This window comes from Vombatus ursinus, unplaced genomic scaffold (genome assembly GCF_900497805.2).
Source record: "Vombatus ursinus unplaced genomic scaffold, bare-nosed wombat genome assembly UNPS02015129.1, whole genome shotgun sequence".
In the NCBI taxonomy this organism is placed as follows: Eukaryota; Metazoa; Chordata; class Mammalia; order Diprotodontia; family Vombatidae; genus Vombatus; species Vombatus ursinus.
In genome coordinates, this window is record NW_020954907.1 from 3,840,096 (window position 1) to 3,866,266 (window position 26,171).

At 37.7% G+C, this 26,171-nt stretch overlaps 1 protein-coding gene across 1 annotated transcript in view; it reads right to left on the reverse strand.

Moving 5' to 3' along the window:
- GRID1 (glutamate ionotropic receptor delta type subunit 1) overlaps window positions 1-26,171 on the reverse strand; it is a 1,063,263-nt gene that overhangs the window by 243,643 nt on the left and 793,449 nt on the right. The window contains exon 6 of the mRNA XM_027846365.1: window positions 1,509-1,679. Coding sequence (XP_027702166.1) covers window positions 1,509-1,679 — 171 coding nt within the window. The remainder of the gene's footprint in view (window positions 1-1,508; window positions 1,680-26,171) is intronic.

Below are 26,171 nucleotides of genomic sequence, written 5' to 3' on the forward strand. Positions count from 1 at the left end.
AAGGGTCACAAGGGAAAATAAGAGGCCACCTCTATATCAAAGAAAAAGCATTAGGGAGGTGGCTTTCTGTCTACTTAGTCAAAAGTAAATCACGATTTCGTCTCCATCTATCTGTCTCTCTGTCTCTCTGTATCTGTCTCTGTTTCTCTGTTTCTATGTCTCTCTGTGTTTCTCTCTGTCTCTCTCTCCACCTGTCAGATGGATTAAATCTGTTAGTAGTGTCCCAGTTGGACAGAAGCCTTAATTGTATGGCACACTAGTCTCTGAACTGTCCCCAGTGCTTAAGCTGTTCAGATAGCAATGCCAATTGTTTGACAGCCACTTGGAGCAGGTTCAAAGTACTGACCTTGACTTGGAAGCCGATATTCTCAAGTGTATTCTCTCTACCCCTTTCTCTTCTCTACAATTTGTGACCTCTTCAGTCTTAGTTAATAATCTTTATGAGTTTCTCTACACACCCCAAAAATAATTCCCCAAAGGCTACCATTTGTGCTTAATAAGTCTGGCTCTCAATTGACAAATGCGCAACCCATCTCTCAGTTCAAACCTAATACAATTCCCCCTTAGGAAGAGCTGCCACAGTGTATCTGCAACTGGAATGGCTTTTGAGAATCTCAAATTACTTCCATACCATGACTAGGTATCAAATGAAAAACCGATTGCAGAAAAGCATATTACATTTAAATAGATACTGGTGGGCTTCTATTCTCTCATCTTCTAATGACCAGCAGAATTGCCTGCTAATATTTTATATATAGGCAGTGTCATATCTGGGGACCAATAAACACATCAACATTGTCACTGCTACTGTGAGGCTTACATTAATCTGTTCCCTTGTGGCTCCAGAAATCAACTCACTAACACTGTAGAAGCCAAAATATCCTTCCCTGGCTACCATTTCCCTATAAGTGTGGTCTCTTCCTATTAGAATATAAGTTCCTTGAGGTCCAAAATTATTTTTGCTTTTTCTTCTTCATACGTCTAGCACTTAGTGCCAAGTACTTGGCACATAGTAATTGCTTAATAGATGATTTTTTATTCATCAAAAATATTTACAATTTTAGTCAGTGAAATATTTCAAATAAATTAGTAAGCAATGGTAAACTAAGAGATCATGTGCCAGTAATAGAAAGTTCTGTGAGGGAGGAATCTGTGATTTCACATTCATGGTGAATTACATAGATCCATACAGAATGCAATCTGTCTTTCGTGTCATATAATGGTAGCTAATTCCTGGAGAAGTGACTGAAGCATGTATAGGGTAAGGGACTTATCCTGGCTTGCAAGGTAGGAAGGGTCAGGGGAGAGATCTGAACCCAGGTCTTTTCTTTGGTCTTCCTATTTCTAAGCTTTGTATTCTATCTGTTGTGCTATGATGTCATTGGGGCTGAAATATAACATGTGCTGTCTTTAGGACACTCACATCATCCCATCCTTGCTTTTGAAATTTCCCCATATTTATCAAGGATTGCTTCATAAGCTTCCTACGAATAAAGCCAGTCACTGACCTGCAACATTTGGAGATAGCCTTCCTGTGGATCACAGAGCAATGAGGAGATGCGATGGTTGTTCCTTGTGCACTTCTGGCTATCCTTTGCCGATGGGAAGATCTGCCGGACCACAGTCATTCTTCCCAGTGCACTGTGCACAAGTTCCAGTATTTCTGGGTCACTGATTTCCTGGGAAAGAAAGCTAAACGTCATCTTAACACATTTTTGTTTGTTCTCAAACGAAAGTTAGTCAACTTGATCTCTGGGGGACTGCTGGGTTTCATGACATCACTCAACACTTGCTTCATAAATCACTTCCCCCCTCTTCCAACACCCGGCCATCCCATTGGACAGAGCTTCTTGGGGAAGGAATTTTGCATAAAGTTCTCATTTCCATGATGTAAGGAATTGATTTAAGTTGACAAAAACAAAAATCATTCCCTATTTGTTAATAGCATAAGGATATGAACAGGCAGGTCCCAAGGGAAGAAACATAGGCCATCTCTAGCCATATAAAAAGTGCTCCAAATCAGCAGTAATTAGATAAATAAAAATTAGAGCAATTTTGAGCTTCCACATCACACCAATTGAACTGGCAAAGAAGAAAAAAATCAATAGCAAATGTTGTTGAATGGCAAATATGGTTGAAACAAGCATACTGATACATTGTAGATGGACCTGCAATTTTAAAACACACACACACACCCCAAACATTGGTGTTTAAAGGCAGCTAGGTGGTAGAATGCATAGAGTACCTGGAGTCAAGGAGACCTGAGTTCAAATCTGGCTTCGGGAATTTACTAGCATTGAAACCTACCTACCTCAGTTTCTTCCCCTGTAAAATGAGGATAATAATAGTACCTACCACTCAAGGTTATCGTGGGGAATCAAAGTGCTCAGCACTGTGCTTCTTACATAGTAAGTGCTATGTAAATGTTGCTGTTGTCATTTCTACTTCCTGCACATGGTTTTTATCAGTGCAGGAAATTCCCAATTTGGAAACTTGTTTCACTGATGAAGATTTCCTCAAAATTCTCTATAGTTTCTCATTTAGCAAGTTGGTTAGGGGAATAGAATAGTTAGGAGACTTCCCTAGGGTCACACAGCCACTATGTGTCATGGGCAGGACTTAATCACAAGTCTTTTTCACTCCAGCTTTATCACCTTGCATGTCTAATACTCCACCTTGGTCTTCAACACTTCCTTCTAGCTCCCACCCTAGGACTGGATGCTCCTGATTGGTGAGAGTTTACAATGCCTTGGATCACCAGTCATACTATGATGTAATTCACCCATTTTCATGCAGTACCACCTCACCTTACCCTCCCCCCAGCAATTTCACAGCTCAACCCACCTCCACTACCATGATTTTCATTTCTTGCTCTAAGAATAATAATCAAAACAAAACTGCCAGCCTATCAATTCTACATTTTGGAAAGGCCATATTAAACAACCTTCATGACTTCATTCATTATTCCTCAGGGTTTCTAGACAAAAATATCCTCTGTAGATGCCACTCATTGATGTGACTTGTTTTCCCTTATAATGTAAGCTCTTTGCAGGCAGAGACTGTCTTGCCCCTTACATTTTCATCTCCACTTCCAATGTTCAGCATGGTGTCTGGCAAAAACCAAATCATCAATATTTCTTTTTCATCAGTTTACTCAATAATTAATAAATTGATTCCTTCTTGTCTCCAAGTCAGTACCTTATCTACTAAGCCAGGTTTCCTCAAGTTCTTCTGGTGTTTTGAACATTAAATTAAACTTAGAGAATCTCAAAGTGCATGTCATTTTTGAAAATGTAACTGGGTGAGTTAGGGGATAGAGCATTGGTCCTGGCATCAGGAAGACCTGCGTTCAAATCTGGCCTCAAATGTTCACTAGTTGTGTGACACTGGGCAAGTCATTTAACCTCTGTTTGCCTAACCCACTGGAGAAAGAAATGCAAACCACTCAAGTATCTTTGACGAGCAAACCCCATACAGGGCCAAGAAGAGTTGGCCATGACTGAAAAACTAAACAACAATAAAAATGATGACACAAAATAAGATGGAGAAAAGATTTCTCTGCTCTAGATGGTTCTCTCAATGAGAAGTGGCTATGATTCAATAATACTGATGGTGGCCTAACAGATGTGAACTGCTAGGATAGTAAAGAAGGGAACATTTTGTTTGCATTAACTCCTTCTGCTCAATCATTGAGAGAATGTATGTTTTGCATTGAGAGGTTGGCATTAGGTCCGGCAGGTCCTGTGTACCTTGGTCCAACATGAAAACTGCTTTGCATAGAATTTATGTGGATGTGTATGTAAGAGAGAGAGAGAAAGAAAGGGAAGAAAAGAGAACAGAAAGGAAGAGAACAAAGGAGAACAGAAAGGAAGAGAACAGAAGAGAATGGAAGAGAACAGAAGAGAACAGAAAGGAAGAGAACAGAACAGAACAGAAGAGAAGAGAACAGAAGAGAACAGAGCAGAAGAGAACAGAAAGGAAGAGAACAGAAGAGAAGACAAGAGAAGAGAAGAAAAGACAAGAGAAGAGAAGACAAGAGAACAGAAGAGAACAGAAGGGAAGAGAACAGAAAAGAAGAAGGAGAGCACCTGCACGAAGTAGCTAGAGCTGGGCTAAACCATTTCGAGGAACAAAATGAAACCAAGAAAGCTTGCTTCTATTCATTTCTACTTTGAAATGTTAAGCAGAGAAGAGTAGAGAAGAACTGGGAATATAGAAATTCACCTTAAAGTACAACTCTTACCTTTACATAGAATGTAAACACATCATTTATTGATTGGAATATCTAAACCTGTATGGAAATTATCTTCCCTTAACTATTAACCCTTACAGTATAAGACCTAGGCCTGATTATCTAGTTTTGCCCAGGGCCTTATAGTATTGCTTGCAAAGGCAAGCATTTCCACAAAATAACAGACTCTCAGAGCCACAGATCTCATAACCCATATAATCCAACCTCTACTTTAAAAAAAAATAAAAAATAACTTTAAAAATCACCTCTATACCACATCCTAAAAGTGACCATCTAGCCTTCTTTAGAAGAATTGCAATGATGGGGAACCCAATTGCATCCCAAGGTAAACCTTTCCAGTGTGGGGCAGCTCAAATTGCTAGGAAGATTTTGGTTGATGATTTTGAAAAATATTGTAATGCTGATTTTATATATATATATATATGAATACATATGTATGTGTGTATGTATATGTATATACATATGTATGTACATATGTATGCATAGAGATACATGAGTGTGTTTTACTGGATAAATGATTTAATTAGTATAAGAGAATTTGCCAATGAGGAACTTTGTCTAGTAATACAGAATGGTACTTGCTCTGCAACTTATAATACAATTACCTAGACCAATGAAAAGTTAAGTGACTTATCAAAGGTCACAAAGCCAGTATAGATCAGGGATGGGACTTGAACTCAAGTCTTCCTGAGACTAAGGCTAGCTCTCCATTCAGCATGCCATGATGCCTCACTTATAAACAAGAAGAGTGAATGTGTGACCCTGGTTATAGCTCTGGTAAAAAAAAAAAGAAAATAATTCCTGACCTAGAGGATTTTATGGAGGGCAGCTAGAGGCACCACAGTGCACAGAGTTCTCTGCTTAAAGTCAGGAAGACTCAACTTTCCTAGTTTAAATCTGGCTTCAAATGCTTACTAGCTATGTGATCCTTGACAAGTCATTTAAGTCTAGGTTAGTCAACAAGCATTTTCCACATCTATTTCATATTAGGCACTGTGCAAAGCTCTGGGAATTAAAAAAAAAAAGGCAAAAGATAGGCCTCACTCTTAAGAAGCAAGGGGAGACAATACATAAACATCTATGTACAAACAAGATATAGACAAGATCAATTGGAGGTAACAGAAGAAAGGGAATTAAGGGAAATAAAAAGGTAGTCAAATGGGAAAGAGGAGGAATCTAGTAGATCCCAATTCTAGAAATTCAATTTGATTTTTTAAATTCTTAAGGGAAAAAAATTCATGAGTGTCTGTGTTGTTCAAGGCATAGGGAAAAAAATTGCATAATCCCTAAAATGTAGAAAGTTGCAATCTAATAGTAGTCATACTATTACATACTAGTAATAGTAATATAATAAGAGATTAAACATGATGTCAAATAAATGTGAAAAAGCATGGAGAAAAGGATCCTAAGGCACAAAAAAATACAGAAAATTTTCTGTAGGAAAATTTTAGGTGAGAGAGGAGACTTAGGGGGCTAAGGACTGGAATCAAGGAAATCTTCCTGAAAGAGATGGTAGGGAAAACTTCCCACAAAGCAAAAGGAGGATGAAATGCACTCTTTGCATGGGGCCTCAAAGAACTTTAGAGACAATCAGGCCCAAATTCCTTATTTTAGAGATGAGGAAACTGAAGGTTAAGTGTCAAGATGTTCTACAAGAATACAGAAAGGTAGGTAAAGGAAATAAGAGAAAGAAAACCTTTACTAATATAATTTGCCTGTAACATAGAAAGTGGAAAATAAAATTGTGTGAAATGAAGCTGGCAAGGTAGGATGACAATGCAGGATCAATGATATAGAGTTAGAAGAAATAAGTCAATTGAAGCCATATTATGAAGGGCCTACATGCCAAAGAAAAGGATCCATATTGGATTCTATGGGTAATGAGGAGTCCTTGAAGGCTTTAGAACTCTAGCATTATCAAATCTATCTATGTGAAGGGATTATCTTGGCAATGATGCACAATCCTTTGGGTTGACCAAGGCTTGGACCTGTGATTTCATTGGTCTAAGTGAACATTTGGAGGAACTTCTACTCCCAAGGCTAATCAGTACTTTCTTCGTAACTCAGAATTGTACAGATTTTTTTTAGATCACTTACAGATTAAGTGACTTATCCAGGGTCACAATACCAGTATGTATCAGAGAATGGGATTGGAGCTCTGCTCTTAATGGCTTCAAATCCAGCTCTCTATCCACTATGCAACACTACCATGATTTGAATTGGAAGGATAAGATTGTATGAATTAAATTAGAAATCTTTATGTAGGAAAACTGGACCAAGATGATGATGATGATGATGATGACGATGATAAAAATGGTGGTGGTGGTGGTGATTTTAATAGAGACAGAATTCAGGATATTTATTTGGTTAGCTTTTTTTAAATTCATAAAATTATAGATTTAAAACTAAAAGGGATACTTAAAGTCTTCTAGTCTAATCCTTCCTTATCTTACAAATGAGGAACCTAAGACCCAGACATGTTATGTGCTCAAAATGAAATATTTATTAAGTAACAAGGTCAGGATTTGAATCCCAACCATCTCATTTTAAATCCTTTAATGTACCAATATACTTAAATGAAACAGTGATCCTGGGCATAAGGGAACAAGATAAAGGGATTTTCATATTTAATGAAGAAAATGGAGAAGGAGGGAGCATGGTAGTTATTAGACCTGGGGGAGAAAGTTGCACCAGTAAAGGAGACAATCTTCAAATACTTTCTATCACTTTTCCTATTTCCATTTGAATTAAGTAGCCAAGAGGATGGTCTCCTGTAATGGAAATACATTTTTAGAATGCCAAATATGAATTCATATTTAAAGGCAATACATCTTTTCTTGGCAGTCAAGCCATATGAGAAAGGCAGGAGCTTGTAAAAATTTTGTTTGATCTTACCTGAAACCACAAAAGTTTCCGAACCTATTGATATCATGAAAAAATTAAAATATTGATGTCATTCTCTATACTTAGATCATGTCTGGCAATTCCTTTATGTCAGTTATTTTCTCAGGCTCCTTAGGAAGTCCTAAATCTATAAAACATCTTGGAAATACTAGTATTGTTTATCCTTTGGAAAAATAAAATTTATAGACCTTCTAAAAATGATGGATGTGGAAAGCAAAAAGATAATGATTGGAAAGGTAATTTACATGGAAGGGTGGCTTTGGGGATGTTAAAATCTCCCCTCAACCCATACGTACAAAGCTAAAATTAAACAAACAAAAGAACTTACAAGTTATAATCCTGTGATAGGAATATAAAATTCAGTTGAAAACAGCAAGAGGTTCTAAAATTTGATGTTAGATAATTTCATTTCATCAGAAAACTGAAAAGGAATTATATTAGGTCCCATTGACATACAAAGATCAAGATGAGGGAGGCAATAGATGTGAGATACGAACTAGAGAGCAATAAAGTTAGCTGGGTTATAGTTGGAATTAAGAATTCTTTGAATGACCCAACTGAAAACAAAACCAGTAATTACTAGACCAGTATCATTCTGGAAGAGAGTAGGTCTCTGGTGAAGGGTCTCTCAGATCTGTTTTTTTTGTTTGTTTGTTTGTTTTTTTTTTTTTTTACTAGACAATGGAGTTAAGTGACTTGCCCAGAGTCACACAGCTAGTTAAGTGTCAAGTGTCTGAGGCTGGATTTGAACTCAGGTCCTCCTGACTCCAGGGCCAGTGCTTTATCCACTATGCCACCTCATTGCCCCTCAAATCTGTTCTTGAGTCTGCATTTTTAATCCTTTTTTATGACGAATTTTGATAAAAATGCAGATTTGATATGTATCAAATATGAAGATTACATAAAACTTTATCAGGCTAGAAAGTTAGGTCAAACACTAAGCACAACATAAATGAATGTAAATTTCTCTACTCAGGCTCAAAAAAATCAGAGGTGGCTATACAACATTCCTGCAGAAAAGTGGTAGGATGTTTAATCAATTGTAAGATGAGATCCTGGAAGTCTGGATAGCTTCATTTCCAATTTTGTGTCTTGCTGCTGAGCACGATGTTTTGCTCATGGGGATGAGCTCAATGAATGCTTGTTGAATTGAGTCTAAATAAACAGTAGAATATATATACAAAGAAGGTCCCCATTGACTGGGGAATAACTGAAAAAGCCTTCATAATGAAATATTATTTTGCAGAAAGAAATGACATGTATGAAGAATACTTGAGGGAAAAAAAGAAAAAAAAACATGGCAAGATATCTAGGAACTGATACAGGGTGAAAAAATCAGAACCTAGAGAATAATGCATTCAATAACCGTGTACCTGAAAAGATCATTAACATATCTAATTCTAATTAACTGAAATATTAATGAAGACCTTGGGGAACAAATAATGAAATACATCTATTTACTCACAGCAGAGAGCTGGGGACTATTAGGGAAGACTATCTTATACACTGTCAGATGTGGTCACTATGCAAGCTATTTTTGGAAAGAAGCAAATGAGCATTTATTAAGCATCTATGGTATACGAGACATTATGTTAAGCACATTACAAATTTTATCTTATTTGATCCTCACAATGACCCTGTGAGACAGTTGCTATTATGATCCTCATTTTATAGTTGAGGGAATTGAGTTAAACAGATTAAGTGATTTTTGCTCTGGGGCACATAGTGTCTGACTCTGGATTTGACCTCCGATCTTACTTTTTCCAGGCTCAGCACTCTATTCACTGTCCCATCTCATTGATGCTTAGTTGTTTTTGGTGTCACAAAGAAACATTCAGTCTGGGGGTCATGGTTAAAGTGACGGTATCAATAAAATATCTTAAAATCACTGAGACATGAAATGCATATGTGTATTCTGTGTTTTAGGTAACATTTAGAGAGGTGTAGGGTCTAAAAAAAAAGGAGCAAATAGCTCTGCAAAATGCTGAGCTGATGAGAAGACCTTTGGAGTTTTCTTTCACTTCTGGATGCCACATCTTTGTTAGATCATTTATAAAATAGAATTCATCCTGTGAAGGGTAATAAGGATGTCAAAGAAACTTTGGCCTACTCTTTATAAAGAGAAGTTGAAGAAAAAGGAAATATTTGGGCTGTAGAAGAGAAGATTTGCTAAAGGTTGAAGCAATCTTCAAATATATGAATGACAGCAGTATGTAAGAGTCATTAGACTTGTTCTCCTTGACCCCATATGTTACAAGTAGGAGCATTGGTTAGAAGTTGCCAGGAGGCAGATTAAGGGTTAATATAAGATTGGGGCATGGGGTGCAAAAAAGAGGAAGACTTCCTAACTAATTGAAATCACAACTGGACTGAATGGCCATCCCCAGGAACACCTGTCCTTCCATGGGCATATCAACTGTGAGGCCACCACCATAAGGGGTCTTTGGTCTAAGAGATACGGCCAAATGACGATCCTTTTATTAATGAAAATGCTGGCATTATTAATAAAATAATTAAATTACCTAGAAATTATGTCTCTTGAACCTTTTTAAATGTCACAACTTGGGATTATGGGACTTAGGTTCAAAATCTTAGTTCTTATTTTTTTTTTAATCTTCCTAGGTATGTAGCCATGCTCAGTTTACTTTAGTTTTTGGCACCTCAGTTTCCTAGGCTGTAAAATAACATAAGGACATAATATATAATAAAATGTATGTTTTATATATAATAAAATATTATATCAACATAATAACAGTAGGGTCACTGTGAGCTTTTTAAATTTTGGAACTGCTATGTGTATGGTAGTCATGATAATCAAGTCCCAAGTCTACTCCCAGCTATGAGAGGAACCCCCCAAAGTAGGGCAGATTCTAGTGGAAAGACCAGCTACCTAAAAAGCCCCTCCTCAAAGGAAGCCAAAATGAAACTGACCCCAAATATTTGCATTTAGTTCCTGCTTCTGCTCCAAGAGATAAGGAGAAACAGCATGCGACGTGTAGTCCAGGACAACACGCCACTCAGCAATGGTCCTATAATTAAGTAAAATGGGCCATTTGTTGAAAAGTAATATTGTTTTCTTTATTTGAGTAAATGACATGGACTCGTTTTTTGCCCATTGTGCAGCCAGGGCTGTCACATTATTCCTAGGGCTCTTCATATTAACAGTCCATTAATATGAAAAAGCCCATCCCTGGCCCATTAAAACAATAGACTGTGGGTCAGAAATGAAATTGTAATGGCAACTGGCCATCAGGGGCCAGGCCTTGGCAGGCAAAACCTTGTCCTCTATTCCTGTCCTAGGACTCAAGAGCTGCTCCTAGGAGGGCCAGTTTGCTGGGTTTTATCTATTTTCTGAGACCAGGGAGGCCTCTCAAGTGATGCGGGTTGGGGTGGGGGGTGGAGGTGGGGGCAGTGGTGCAGTGGTGGGTGGTGACAATGAGACCTCTAAGCTCTCTTGGTTTCACTGATTTGCTATCTTTCTTTCTGTCTAATTATTTGTTTTATCAATATATATACAGCAATGTGTCCATCAACAGGCAGCTTGGTACAATTGATAGAACACTAGTTTGGAGACAAAGAACCCAATTTTGACTCTCCAACTCTACTACCTGCTACTCATGTGACTGTGAGCACTTCACTGAATCCTCTTTGAACTTTAGTTTCTTCATCTGTAAAATGAGTATGTCAGACTAATCTCTAGGTTTCCGTCCAGATCACCTCTCACCTAGACTATGATACCCTCCTAACTGGTTTTCCTGCATCATTTTATTTCCCCTCTACTCCATTCTCTACAGAGTGATTTTTGTTCAAGGATAAGACTGGCCATTTCACAATCCTCAATTAACTCCAGAATTACCTCTAGAATCAAATATTTACTCTGTTGATGGGCATTTACAGCTTTTTATAATCTGCTTCTTTCCCATCTTTCTTAAATATTATTGTCTTCTCTATGTTCTGAGGTCCATACAGAGTTGCCTACTGGCTGTTTCTCACATGGGATGCTCCATATCCTATATGTATGCCTTGTCACTGACTGTGCCCTACACCTGGAATGCCCTCCCTCCTCATTCCTCCTTCTTGCAATACATGGTTTCCTTCAAGACTCACCTCAAGGACATCTTAGCATAGGTTTACCTTGGACCCTCTCCCCCCAGATGCTAGTGCTATCCCCATTAGGATTACCTTGGATCTACTTTGTATATTAAGCATATATCTTGTATGTACCTGTATAGATCTATGTGGTCTCCCCCAGTATAAGTTATTGGAAGCCAGAAATTGTTTTATCTTTTTTTTTTACTTTTGTCTTTGTGTCCTAGACCTTAGCATTATTCCTTGAACATACTAAGTCCTTTAATAAATGTTTGTTGGTTGATTGATTGATTGGTTGGTTGGTCTATGATTTGAGGTAATTGATCTGAATTAGAATATCCTTGTCCCCTCAACTTTACTGCTAGACCCTCCCTATGATTGCTGAGGATGAAAAGTCTAGCTCAATTAATTATCCAAAATGAGTTCTGGTCAGTTTCCTAATTAATGATGTGTTATAGTTAGACATATGTTTTTTCTGTGATTGAAATAAAATGACCTATTTGAATGAGTCTTCCATTCTTTTTTCTTTATTCCATCTTCCTTTCTTTTCATTCTTATTTCCCTTCAGATCTTTCTTCATTTATTCCTGTTTTATTTCTTCTATTCTTTCTTTCCATCTGATTTTTTCTCCATTCTTTTTTCTTCCTTTATTTACTCCCCTTTCCTTTCTTCAATCCTTTCCTTTCTTCTTTTTTCTTTCCTCCTCTTTGATCCTAATTTCTTTCCTTCCATTATATTTACTCCTTTTTTGCATCTTTTCTTCCTTTTTTCTCTCTCTGTTTTTCTTCTTTTCATCAAATAAGTATATCTGAGTGCACCAACAGTCTCAGATCTGTCTCCATTACTTAGGTGCTTTCTAAGATACTCAGGATGGCCAAGCTAGGTCAAAAACACATACAACACTCCAACCCACCCCACAGTTAAAGATCTGCTACTCTTACTTTTTCCTATGTGATAATTTTCAAATATGCTTGGATATAAAATGCACAATTTTTCCAGTCCTGGCTGTAAGGAAAGTATTTAAATAACTAAGGACAGTCTTAAAATAGCTGATACAGTTATTTGGAGCACAGACAAAGTACAGAACATTCTCAGTGTCTCAATAACTGGAATCAGGACTTAGGGCACAGGATGAGCATTAAAAAAAATATGGAAGTTCTCACAAATAATGCAGCTGCAATGATCAACACAGAAGCAATCAATCCCTTGCTGGGAAGTCAAACATTCTTTAAACTGATCAAAAAAATAAGACCTCACCCTCATTTCCGCATCCTCACCAGATGAGTATATTTGCTTTGGGCTGTGGGGGTGGGGAGGAGCTAGAATTTTAGAATTGGAAAGGAACGTTGATGGTTATTTTGATCAACCCTCTCCACATAATGTCTGTTAAAGCAGGGATTACTGATTGATTCATGCTTTGGAATTGATTCAGCCAAAAGGTCATTAACTTTCCCTCGCAAAGGGAATTCAGGTGTTCCTAGATACAGAGCTGGAATAGTATTACAGAGTGTAAGTTCCTTGAAGGTAGGGCATTTTTTCCTCATCCCCAATATCTAACACAGTTTTCACATATATTAGAGTCTTAATGTATGGTGATGATTGATTACAGCTATCATGAATCATCTTTCCTCCTGGAAAGCATGATAATAACATTTTCCTAAGAGGAGTTTATCTTGGATAGGAGATTATAATTTCCCAGATGAGACCAAGTATTTCACATTGCTTAGCATTAAGATGACAAGATTTCAATGATATGTGATTTCACCGAGAATGGGTGCTCCCTCTGACTATACAACTCATACCACACCTATTCATCTTTAAAGAGATAGTTTACTTAGTTGCTGTGCCCTCCCTCTCTCTCAAATCTATTAAACTGTAGATACGTCTTTGGTGCTGAGTCTCTTCACTCTTAGCTAGATTGGTCCACAGGAGATATAGCTCTGAGAGTCCAGTGAAATAAAGGAACAGGGATTTGAGAGATGACTGGCATCCTGAGATTTGTATATCAGAGGGGCAAGTATTATGACAACCCTGATCTTGATCTTGGCATCTTAAGTCGTATTTCACTCAGGCTTCCGAGTTTTTAAAGAGAAAAGAAGGAGTAGGGGAATATGTGAGCTGAGCCATAGCAACAGTAGAGGAGATATGGTTCCTAGATCTGGCCAGGATTCAGTGAGTGAGGCTAGAAAGAATTAATAGCATAGGGCAATCCACAAAAGAGTAAAATGAAAGGAGAACTGAATTATGGCAGTAAAAGAGAAAGAGTCCTTAATAACATGGCTTCCTCCAACCTTTCTAGTCTGTTTATATCACACTCACCCTCATGTACTTTATAATCCAGTGATACTGGTCTCCTTGCTATTTATCAAAAAAGACACTTTTTAAAAAAATTTAAAAAAATTTTTTTTAAAAAATAGTATTTTATTTTTTAATTTTTTAAAAAAATAGTATTTTATTTTTTCCCAATAGCATATCAAGACAATTTTTAGCATTCATTTTTTTTTTTAGGCAATTGGGGTTAAGTGACTTGCCCAGGGTCACACAGTTAGTAAGTGTCAAGTGTTTGGTTTGAGGCCGGATTTGATCTCAGGTCCTCCTGACTTCAGGGCCGGTGCTCTATCCACTGAGCCACCTAGTTGCCCCAAATAAGCAGCAAAACTATAAATTTCATTTCAGGCATTGTCAATTTTTTTTTTGTTGTTGTTGTTGTTAGGCAGTTGGGGTTAAGTGACTTGCCCAGGGTCACACAGCTAGTAAGTGTCAAGTGTTTGGTCTGAGGTCGGATTTGAACTCAGGTCGTCCTGACTTCAGGGCCAGTGCTCTATCCACTGTGCCATCTAGCTGCCCCTTTAGCATTCATTTTTACAAGATTTTGAGTTCCACATTAATGCATTGTTGGTGGAATTGTGAACTGATTCAACTATTCTGGAGAACAATTTGGAACTCTGCCCAAAGGGCTATAAAACTGCATACCCTTTGACCCAGCAACAACACTTCTAGGTCTGTATTCCAAAGAGATCATAAAAACGAGAAAAGGACCCATATGTACAAAAATATTTATAGCAGCTCTTTTTGTGGTAGCAAAGAATTTGAAATTGAAAGGATTCCAATCACTGGTGAATGACTGAACAAGTTGTGATATATGAATGTAACAGAATACTATTATTCCATAAGAAATGACGAGCAGGACTTAGCTCTTCTCAGCAATGCAAGAATCTAAGACAACTCCAAAAGACTCATGATAGAAATTGCTATCACACCCAGAGAAAGAACCATGGAGTCTGAATGCAGATCAAAACATATTTTTTTTCTTTCTCATGTTTTTTCCCTTTTGTTCTGATTCTTATTTCACAACATGAGTGATGTGGAAATATGTTTAATATGATAATACGTGTAGAGCCAATATCAGATTGCATGACATATTGGGGAGAACTTAGAACTCAAAATCTTATAAAAGTGAATGTTGAAAACTAACAATAAAAAATATTTTTTTAAAAAAAGATGAGATTTTGAGTTCCAAATTTTTCTTCCTCCTTCTCTCACCTCACCTCTTCCTGAAATGATAGGCATTACATATAGGTTATACATGTGCTATCATGTAAAACATACTTCCATATTAGTCATATTTGTAAAAGAAGAAACAGATCAAAAGAAAAAAATATGAAAAAAGAATGAAGTAAATAAAAAATATGCTTTGATCTACATTCAGTGTCTATCAGTTCTTTATCTGGATCTGGACAGCATTTTTCTTCATGAGTCCTCTGTACTTGTCTTGAATCATTGTGTTGCTGAGAAGAGCTGGGTCATTCATAGTTGACCACTACACGACGTTGTTGATACTGTGTACAACATTTTCCCGGTTCTGTTCTTTTCACTTTGCATGAGTTCATACAAGTTTTTCCAGAGTTTTCTGAAATCTGTCTGCTTGTCATTTCCTATTGCATAACAATATTCCATTACATTCTTACACCACAACTTGTTCAGTCACTCCCCAATTGATGGGCATCCCCTCAATTTCAAATTCTTTGCCACCACAAAAAGGGCTGCTATGAATATTTTTGTACTTGTGGGTCCTTTTGCTTTTTGGTGATCTCTTTGGGATACAGATCTAGTAGTGGTACTGCTGGCTCAAAAGGTATGCACAGTTTGGTTGTCCTTTGGGCCTAGCTCCAAATTGCTCTCCAGAATGGAAAAAATTGGTTCACAACTCCACCAACAGTGCATTTGTGTCCCTATTTTCCCACATCCTCTCCAATATTTATCATTTTTCTTTATTTTTTGGTCATATTAGTTATTCTGACAGGTATGAGGTGATCTGTCACCTCAGAGTTGTTTTAATTTGCATTCCTCTAATCGAAAGGTTTAGAGCACTACTTCATATGCCTATAGATAACTTCGATTTCTTCATCTGAAAACTGCCAGTTCATATTCTTTGACCAATTATCAGTTGGGGAATGGCTTGTATTCTTATAAATTTCACTCAGTTTGAGAAATATATTTGAGAAATGAGGGCTTTATCAGAAACATTTCTCATAAATATTGTTTCCCAGCTTTGTGCTTTCCTTCTAATCTTGGTTGCATTGGTTTTCTTGGTGCAAAAGCTTTTCAATTTAATATAATCAAAATGATCTACTTTGCATTTTGTAATGTTCTTTATCTCTTATTTTGTCATGATCCTGTAACTCACTTAACTCTTCCCTTAGGAATTTGGATGCTATATCACTTGTTGTATATATTATTAGTATTGATTTTACTTCATTGTCTGTTGTACCTACCTATTGTAGCAAGATGTAGTTTCCTTCCTTATCTCGTTTAATTAGGACTATTTTTGCTTTTGCTTTGTCTGAGATCAGGTTTGCTACCCCTGGTTTTTGTTTTTTTTAACTTCAGCTGAAGGATAATAGATTCTGCTCCAGCTCCTTGCCTTCATTCTGTGTGTGTCTCTCTGTTTCAAGTGTGCTTCTTGTAAACAATATTTTGTAGGATTCTGGTCTTTGATCCACTCTGCTATGAGCTTCCATTTTATGGGAGAGTTCATCCCATTCACATTCATAGTTAAAATATTTATTGTATATTTGCCTCCATCCTATTTTTCCTCCTGTGTGTCCTCTATCTCCTTTCACCCTTTCCCTCCTCAGCAGTGTTTTGCTTCTGGCTACCACCTCTCCTTGTCTGCCCTCTCTCCTGTCAGTTCCCCCACCCACCCTTCTACTTAATCTCCTCCCCGACTTCTTTCCTCATGGCTTAGATTTCTGTATTCAATTGATTGTGTATATTATTTCTGGTTGAGCCAATACTGATGAGAGTAAGGTTCAACCAATGCCCATCACCCATCCTCCAATCTTTCCACTGCAATCGGCTTTTCACACCTGTTCATTTGAAATAATTTACCCCACTCTACCTCTTCCTTCCTTCTGTACCCAGTTTACTCCTCTTTCTCATCCCTTAATTATTTTTATGTAATTCCCTCAAATTCACTTTATACACTTACCCTTTGTCTGTGTATATTCCTTCTAGCTGTACTATTAGTGGTACAATTTTTAAGAATTACAAGCATCGTCTTTCCATGTAAGGATGTAAACAGTTCAGCTTTGTTGAATCCCCTATGTTTTCTTTTCCCTTTTCCCTTTACTTTCTTGGTCATCCTTAATACTAGTGCTTTCTCTCTGAGACTATCTCCCTTCATGGCATTCATGTTTTATTTGTGTATAGTTATTTGTATTTATCTCCCCATTAGACTGTGAGCCCCTCAGAGGCAACCTGTATCCCTGTTGTGTCTTTGGTGTTTAGCACAGGGCCTGACACGTAGTAGGTACTTAATGTATACTTATTGACTGTAGGGATGTTGTGAGTGTCTTAGAACAGAAAATTTAGACTAAAGCTGCTAATTTTAATTGTGTCATTAAGGAATGTAAGAAGTTATGAAACAATTACTTCAGGGGTAGTGAACCTGAGGCCTCGAGGCCACATGGGGCCCTCTAGGTCCTCAGGTGTGACCCTTTGACTGAATCCAAACTTCGCAGAACAAATCCCCTTAATAAAAGGATTTGTTCTGTAAAATTTGGACTCAGTCAAAAGTCCTCACCCGAGGACATAGAGGGCCCCATGTGACCTTGAGGCTGCAGGTTCCCCACCACTGAACTACTCTTTCCTAATTTCCTTTATTTGTGCCTGTCTAGTAAGAGGTATTTTAATATACTTTGCTCACTTCTTTGACCTTAGCATTCCCTGTGCCCTGGTTTTGCCTCAAATTATTTTTAAAGGAGTTTTCTGGGAGTATCTAAAATTGAAATGAGAGTAGAGAGCCAGATCTCTGTCTGAAGTTACAGATTTTCCTAATGGGGGCTGTGAGTTATTATGACTATATTACTAACCAATATGAACTCCACAAAATAGCAAAGAAAGGGACCATGTGGACCTGAGGGCCCTTATGTTACACCAAGCATTTATAACAGGGTGTTGTTGATTAAAATTTTAGCTGCTGATATGACAGGGAAAGGAGGGCAGGTGCAGACAGGTGAGGCCTGGGTGCAATTCAACTCCACCCCTTTCAGAAAAGAGGAGGGAGAAGAATTAATTGAATACCACCCACAGAGTCACCCACTGGAGCTACACAGGTGTTATGTGAAACTGGAAGAACCATATAAATTTCAGGTTATTATTATTAAATTGAGGCTGGTTCTCTAGGCAGATATTCATACAGAAAAAAAATAAATATAATCAGGACTGATCCTTCATAGTGCTCCTTACAAACCACTTTAATTATTCTCTTTGCAATAGCAAGTTGTTTGGCTCTTGGGAAGATTCAAATCTACTTGCATTTATGCTCAACTCTCTCTTCTACTTGCAAAATGAGAGTATTGGATCTTCCATTAACACCTCGTCTTTTTTTTTATCCCTAGAGGAAATGACAGGAAATTATGATTTTTAATTGCATTTATAATTTAAAGACTTAAGATGTTACTGGAAATTTGTCCCAGGGAAAATTTGAAGATGAAACTGAATAACCAAGAGGCCTGGAGTGACAGGGTTCATAAATACAAATCAGAAAGTTTACATAGTGAATATTAACCCATTATAACCCTTGCATTTGAATTAGATCAAAAGAGATAATGAACTGGAAAGGGCCTTGTTAATATCAATTATCTACTGTGGAAAAACTAATAGATATCTCCCTTTATATATGTGACCTGCCCCTTTTCCTCTGTTGGGGGAAAAATCATTAAAATATTGGGCTTGGTACTGAATCTCAAAGCTAGAAAAGACTTCAGTCATGATCTGATCCAACCCTAATCTGATCAAGAGTCCCCTCTAAGATACCCACCAAACAAGAACCAATCCATCCCATTCTTGAAGACTACTGGCAACTGAAAATCCAAAAGGACACAAGGCAACTCCTTCCACTTAGGAACAGTTCTAATTGTTAGGAAGTTGGCTGGTTTGTTTTCATTTGTTTTCATAACTGTCTTAACTCTGTCCATCACCACTTTCCACCTGTTGCTCTTTATTCAGCCCTAGGACCATGTAAAACCAGTTTAATTCCTCTGTCACATGACAGTCCTTTGAATATATGAAACATGGACCATGTCTCCCAAAGTTTACTCTAGGTGAAATAGCCCCAGAACACGATGGGAATGCAAGCTCTTTCACATTCCTCTGACCCTCCTCTATACACAATCCATCTTGTCAAAGCTTTTCTTAGAAGATGGATCTCAGAAATTCGAATAATACCCAGGATGTTGACTAATACAGAAGGGCAATCAACTCCTTGATTCTAGACATTATGTTTCTCTCAATTCAATTAAGATAAGATGATTAAGGGAAAAGGAAAAGAACCTGTATGTCCTAAAATATTCATAGCAAATCTGTTTGTGGTAGCAAAGAACTGGAAATTGCAGGAATACCCATCAACTAAGGAATGGCTGAACAAGTTGTGGTATGTGATTTTGATGGAATACTACTTCACTGTAAGAAATGATGAGCTCAATGATCTTAGAAAAACATGGAAAGATTTGCATGAAATAATGAAAGTGAAATGAGCAGAACCAAAAGAACATTATGTAGTAACAGTAATATTGGTTTAAGAATGACTTGGAGCAAAAAATTTATTTTGACTATTATAAATACCCAAATTCACTATAAAGGACATATGAAGAAAGACACTGTCTGCAAACAGAGAAATAACTGATAAATATAAGTATGTATAATATAATACATATGTGTATATACATACACACATATATATACACACATACATATATATGCATGCACGCGCGTGCACACACACACACACACACACACATACACCTATTTGTGTCTAATGGTGATCCTCTCTAGGGTGGGAAGGGGGATGGAAGAAAAAGAAAGAAAAAAGATATCTGCATAATAACTTTGTTGTATATTTAAAAGGAATAGCAAGATATACATAGTAGATTTGCAGTTTTGTGTGTAATCATCTTTTTTTTTTATTTTGCTATGTTACAGAAATGTTTGTTTTATTCCAGAAGTTAAAAATGAAATCAATTTAAAAAGAGAGAGAGTACAGCCTTCTAATATCACACTATTGATTGATATTCAAATTGTAGTCCTCTTAAAACAAAACAAATCTCTTATCTTCTGAACTGTTAAATACTACCATTTCTCTAGCCTGGAGCTATGTGTTTGATTTTTGGAAGCCAAGTGTAAGACTTTGCATTTATCCTTAATTCCACATTCCTAAATACCATCTTTTTCTCTTAAGTCCAATGGCCTATAATTCTGTGGGCTTCTTTGGATTATGTCCTTCCAAAAGTTTGTTACCTTTTCAACCTTTATGTCAAATGCAAATCTGAAAACAAGCCAAAACCACTTGTACCTTCATCCAGTCATTGATTTAAAAATATTGGCCATAATAGAGCCAAGGACTCATATCTAAACGTTTCTCTAGAGCATTGTATCCTGGTTGGCATGGACCCATCAATCATGAATCTTTTGCATCCAGTCATCCAATCAATTTTGATTTCATCCATCTTTACTATCATTCAACCTGCATTTCTTCATGGATCATAAGATTTAGAATTAAAGGGTACTTTTCATAGGTTATCAAGTCTCACTCCCTCAATTTATAGAATAAAAACCTGAGGCCAAGAGAGGTTAAATGATTTGCCCAGGGTCACAGACCTAGCAAGTGCCTGATACTGAGTTCAAACACAAGTCTTCATGACTCCAAGTCACTACATCACAAAAACTCTCAATCTAGTCCATAATGATATTGTAAGAGATGAGATGCCATATGCAGGGATTGACAAATATTCCAGAGTGTCAGGATGGGAGTGAGGTATAAGAAGACTTGAAAAGTGTCAAAGAGTCAGGTTGTAGAGAGATTTAAATGCAAAATATAGAACTTTGCATTTGGTCCTAGACAGAAGCAATGGAGAGCTCTGAGAGGTGTTTGTTTGTTGGGGAAATGGGGCTGAGCTTTAGTAAAATCCCTAGCAAAAAAAAGGCTAAGTCTTCATAGCAATCCTTTAACTTCAGGAAAACAGTCATCATGGTCACCATGTCTACTCCACATGCCCCGCCCCCAATTTTTACTTTTAACTCATCATCTCTGGTACCTTTGATTTTATGACCTGATCTTGAGTGCCTTTATCATCCTGGTTCTCCTCCACTTGGCATTCTCCCACTTTCCTAATACCCAGAATGCAACATAACATTTCGGCTCTGGTCCAACTGGAGCCAAGTACAGCAGAAGCATCATGATGCTGGGTACTATGGCTTTTCAGATTTGACCTATTACTTTCTATTTGTGTTTTTTTTTAATCAGGTAGGTCTCTTCACTGCTCTGATCCTGTTTCTTCATACATAAAAATGGGAATAATATTAGCACTGACTACTTAACAGAAGTATTGAGAAGAACACAGTAGATATTAATGCATATGAAAGGAACTGGAAATCAATAGTCCATTGTGTAACCATAGCTTACTAAAGTAAGCTATTATTTTAATTATGAAGAATTTATGTTATTGGTCCTAGGAAACGAAACCATTCCTATTTGTGTAAAATAGCAAAACTAGAGCAGAGAGACACACACACACACGGAACCCCCCACTTCATTCACAGTGACTTTAGCTACCACACATACAGGTCATTGAAGAGAAAAGTAATTAACATGATGTTGTGTCAACAACTATTGAAGATGGCCCTTGATTTGAGGGGATCAGGCTTCATAGCACCCCTGACATCATTTGGAAACCAGTGACAATTTTTAATGATACCAAATTTATGTCCCTCTTACTCACATAGCATATTTTGCTATTCCTTTTATACAGTCTATCTCTAACACCCATTCTAGCAGTGTGAAGTCATTCAGCAATGGGAAAACAACAAAACAATGTTTTCCACAAAAACCTGAAAGCTTTATCAGCATTTCAAACCAAACAGGTCCCTACCAACATGTCCAGAAGTTTCTAAGAATCTTCTCTCACTAACGTCCACTGAATCCCCAGTAAAGAGATGATGTAATTTGCCTCCTATATCTTAATTTTCTAAAGGAATAGGTATCCTTCTTTGGGAGAAAAAAAACAATCCTTCCTTCTTTCCCTTCTTCCTTGTTTCCTTCCTTCTTTTCTTTCTCCTTCCTTCTTCCCTCCCTTCCTTCCTTCTCTCCTCTTCCCCTTCCTTCCTTTTCCTCCTCCCTCCCTTCCTTCCTTCCTTCCTTCCTTCCTGCTTTCCTTTTTCTCCATGTTTCCTTTCCTTCCTTTCTTTCTTCATGCTTTCCTTCCTTTTTTCCTCCATTTCCCTTCCCTTCCTCCCTTCCTTCCCTCTTTCCTTCTTTCCTCCTCAACAATTTTCCTTTATCTCCATTATTTCCTCTCTTTCTCTCCTTTCTTTCCTCTCCTTCTCTTCCTCTATTATTTCCTCCTTTTCTTCATTTATCCTTCCCTTCCTTCATCTCTTCCTTGTATAGTTCCTAGCACTTCTTTATTCCTTGCTTCTTTCCTCTCTTTTCCCCTCACACATTTATGTATGCATTCATTATTCCTTTCTTGTTTTAGATATACCTTTCTACCTGCTTATACTGAAAGTGAAGAAATTGGAACTCTGTCCTATCCCGTGTTTGTAAATCCCTATTTTTCTCCATGCCTCACTCCAGATCTCTGCAGTCCTCTGGATTGCAGAGCATCTCTCTGGGGACAGGTTACCTTGCTAATTCCTGCTTCCTGGTGCTTGGGGCTAAAGCTTTCCTCTGCCCGTGCCCTTGAGGGAGGCCAAGCTCTCCTTCATTCCCTAAACCCATCAGTTTCATTTTCTATCAGATCAGGTTACCTGCCCAGAGCTGATTATTTCTGTTGCTATGAGCTTCCAGCAATTCATTTCTGACTTCATTACAGCAAACCTAGATTTTTATCTGTAATAAACGTGTCCCCAAGGTATTTAAGCAGCTATACTTGTGTTCAGCATCCTATACTGTAAGAAGCTCAGCGTAAAGTTTCTACTTAAAATACAGTGAGCAAGGTCAACATGGCCCAGTAGAAAGAATCCTAAGCCTCAGCACCCCCACCCCACCCCCACCTAGCTCAGTATCTGACCTATTTTCACTTTGTGAGTCACAGGGGATTTTCCAAGGCAAACCACATTTTATGGTAGCACAATAGACTGAGATGTGTAGAAAACAGCAAATCCCACTGTTTATTATTTACTGATACCATTTGACTTGCTAGGGGAAAAAAAAGAAGCCTTGAAGGTCTTTCTCATATAAGGATTCTTTTATGTGTAGGCCAAAATTACATGCTACACTGGCAGTATGACAGTTGTGTTAAAATGATTTCCACCCTGGGTATGGTGAGTCCTGGCATCAACCCTGTTAAGAGTTTGGAGATCACTGGACATCTAATTTTTTTAAAGGAGAATGGAAGTGCTTTGATGGCAGGAATTGTCTCTTCTCTGCCTGATTCCATGTTAGTTTCTTAATAAATGTTTAATTTTTCTGAAAATAAATACATTGGACTAAATAATCTCTACATTTTTATGCCCTCTAAATCCCATAAAAACATGCATAACCACAGCTTTTCACTGAAATCACAAGACCCTAGATTTAGAGCCAGGAGGAATCTGAATAGGCATCTACTACCCCAACCCTCTCATTTTACATTGGAAGAAATCTAAAGCCCAAGGAAGGAACCTATATGATTTGGCCCAGGTGACACTTTGACACTTATGGCAAGACCAATTTATGCCAATGACATTAAATCCCATCCTCTCAAACTCCAATAGTTGCTTCCACTCTGCCACTGCGAATACCTCTGGCATCTGGGGACAGTGGGAGATTTTGCACCATGGCGGCATAAGGAGGGAAGCGCTCTTCATCTAATTCTTTAGCAAAATGGAAGAGTTTACTACTGTGGTTTCCTGTATTTCCTGGTCTTTTGGTTTAGTTGCCTAGTTTCCTGTTTTGTTTTGTTTTTCTTTCCTGAATTGTAAGGCTCTATCTCCAGAGCAGGCAAGAATTGTTCATATTAGTTCAAAACATGACAAACAATTCAGTAATGTCTCTTGTGCTAGGTTTGTAGGACACAAAGGGATAAAGAGATACCATTCTCATTCTTACAGAGCTTACAATCCAAAAGGAGTCAAATGGAATATACAGTTATGGGCAAGTAGGATAGTGAAGGGGCAGCTAGGTGATGTGGATAGTGAATAGAGCTCTGGGCCTGGAGTCAAGAAGCCATCTTTCTGAGTCAAAATCTGACCTCAGATGCTTCCTAGCTGTGTTACCCTAGGCAAATCACTTAAACCCATATGCCTCCGTTTCCTCATCTATAAGGACATGGCAAACCACTCCAGTGTCTCTTCCAAGAAAATATCAAATGGGGTAAAAAAAAAAAGTTGGCCACAACTGAAATAACTCAATAACAATAAGATATTGAAGAGCTTTGACTTCATGCCATATGAAAACCAATTTAGAATGGTTAGTCTAGAACAGTTATGCCCAAAGAAAGAACCTAGAAAGGTAGCACAGCCATGCCATTAGCCCAAGGGGATTGTGACCTCAATCCTAGAACTGTGTAATCAATCAAAGAGTAAAAAACATGAGGTAAATCCTATCCACCCCAAGGTAGGCATTTGTGAGCAATCATTGTAGCTGACCAAACCTACTTTATCACCTAAGATACCTCAAGTCTACCCTTTCTAACCACAGCATAAGTTCCTGACCTTCTCCCTTATGAGCTAGGAGTCAGTACCTTGGAGTAGTTATAACTGCACCACTACTGAGAAGACCACAGAGGTAGCTGTAAAACTGCCAGTGGGAACATTCCACTCCTCCCCGCCTTCTAGTGATTGATTTTTGACCGTGGCAGCTACCCCTCAGAAAGTGGGTTCTACTCTTTGGAGCCGTAACTGGTGAATAAAATCCCCATCTCCTCCAACTTTGTTGTGGGGAGGACAGAGTGAGTAGAACAAATCAAATATGTATGATGAGTTACTACCAATCACAGATCGTATAACATTACCTTTACCTTTAAACTTACCTTTTTCTAAGCTTCCTTATTAGTGTCAAGGGCACTACCATTCTTTCAGTTCCTCAAGTTCATAACTTTGGCATCATCCTCAATTCCTCATGCCATCTTCACCTCACCTATCCAATGAGTTACCTTATCTTTTAATTTCCACTTCCACATCTATTTTTCCATTTGTTTCCCTTTCTCTAGTCACATAGCTACCATTCTGATCACCTACTTCCTGAACTACTGCTTTAGCCTTCTAGTTGACCACCATGCCTTTCATCTCTCCTGAATCTAATCTCTCCTTACTGTGGCCAAAGTGATTTCCAAAAGCTCAGGTGTGATTATTCAATAAACAACCATGACTCACTGTTTCTTCTAGGAAAAAATATTGTTTCATCATTATCGCTTCTATTTTTATTTCTATTTTTATAATATAACTTTACAAATGAATAAGTACACACATAATATAGGTCCATGTTTATTAAAAAACCAATAGCAGCTTTTGTTCAAATACTTTTGGAGACTACTGGTCTCCAGAAGAGAAGATTGAGTGGGGACAAGAAAACTATTTTTATACATATGGAAGGGGACTATCACATGAAAAAGCAGAGTATATACCAGAGGGTATCATAAGGAATAATGAGTGAAAATTGCAAAACTAGGCTAGATATGGTGGGGGGATCCCCAAAAGTGGAGTTATCCTCAAGTAGAATGGATTTTGGGGGGTAGTTGATTTCCCATCATTGGAGATAATAGCCAAATGACCACTTGTTGGGTATAGCATTATAAGAACTATTTTTAGTGTGGATTGGATGACCATTAATGTATTTTCCAAATCCAAAATATTGTGATTGTGCAATTGTGTGATTCTTATTTGGGGAGTGTAATAGTAGTAACAGGAGAGAGATCTGAAACAAATATTCCTGGAAACTTGAGGAAGGAAAGCAAGCTTTCAAGTGAAAGAGCATTGGTGAGAATATTGAGAAGGCTGCAGTGGAGGAAAGGGGTCGAGGAGGGAATTTTGATGGGTAGAGATTTAGGAGAGAGTGTGTCTTAGGAATGGGTGAGGACTGACCTGTGCTGAATGCACAGAATGGTTTTCAACTTCTCTGTGAAACTTGAGTATTTCAAGCTTTAGTAGATCACAAACTATTTTATCTGCTGCAAATGAATCTTGGGACCCAATTATTTAGGGTAGTGAAGCAGAGAAGAGTTAAAGACTTTTCTCCTACCCTTTGGAACAGAATGATATTGGTTTGGGATTTTTCAATCAGCTCAATATAACAAAGTAGCATAGCTCTCCAATAGCTCATAGGATCACAGTTCTAAAGCTCAAAGGGACGTCGGATGCCTTCCCCAGACACGCATTTTATAGGTGAGGAAACTGAGTTCCAACAAGGTTAAATGACTGGTTTAATATCACATAGCCATTAAATGTC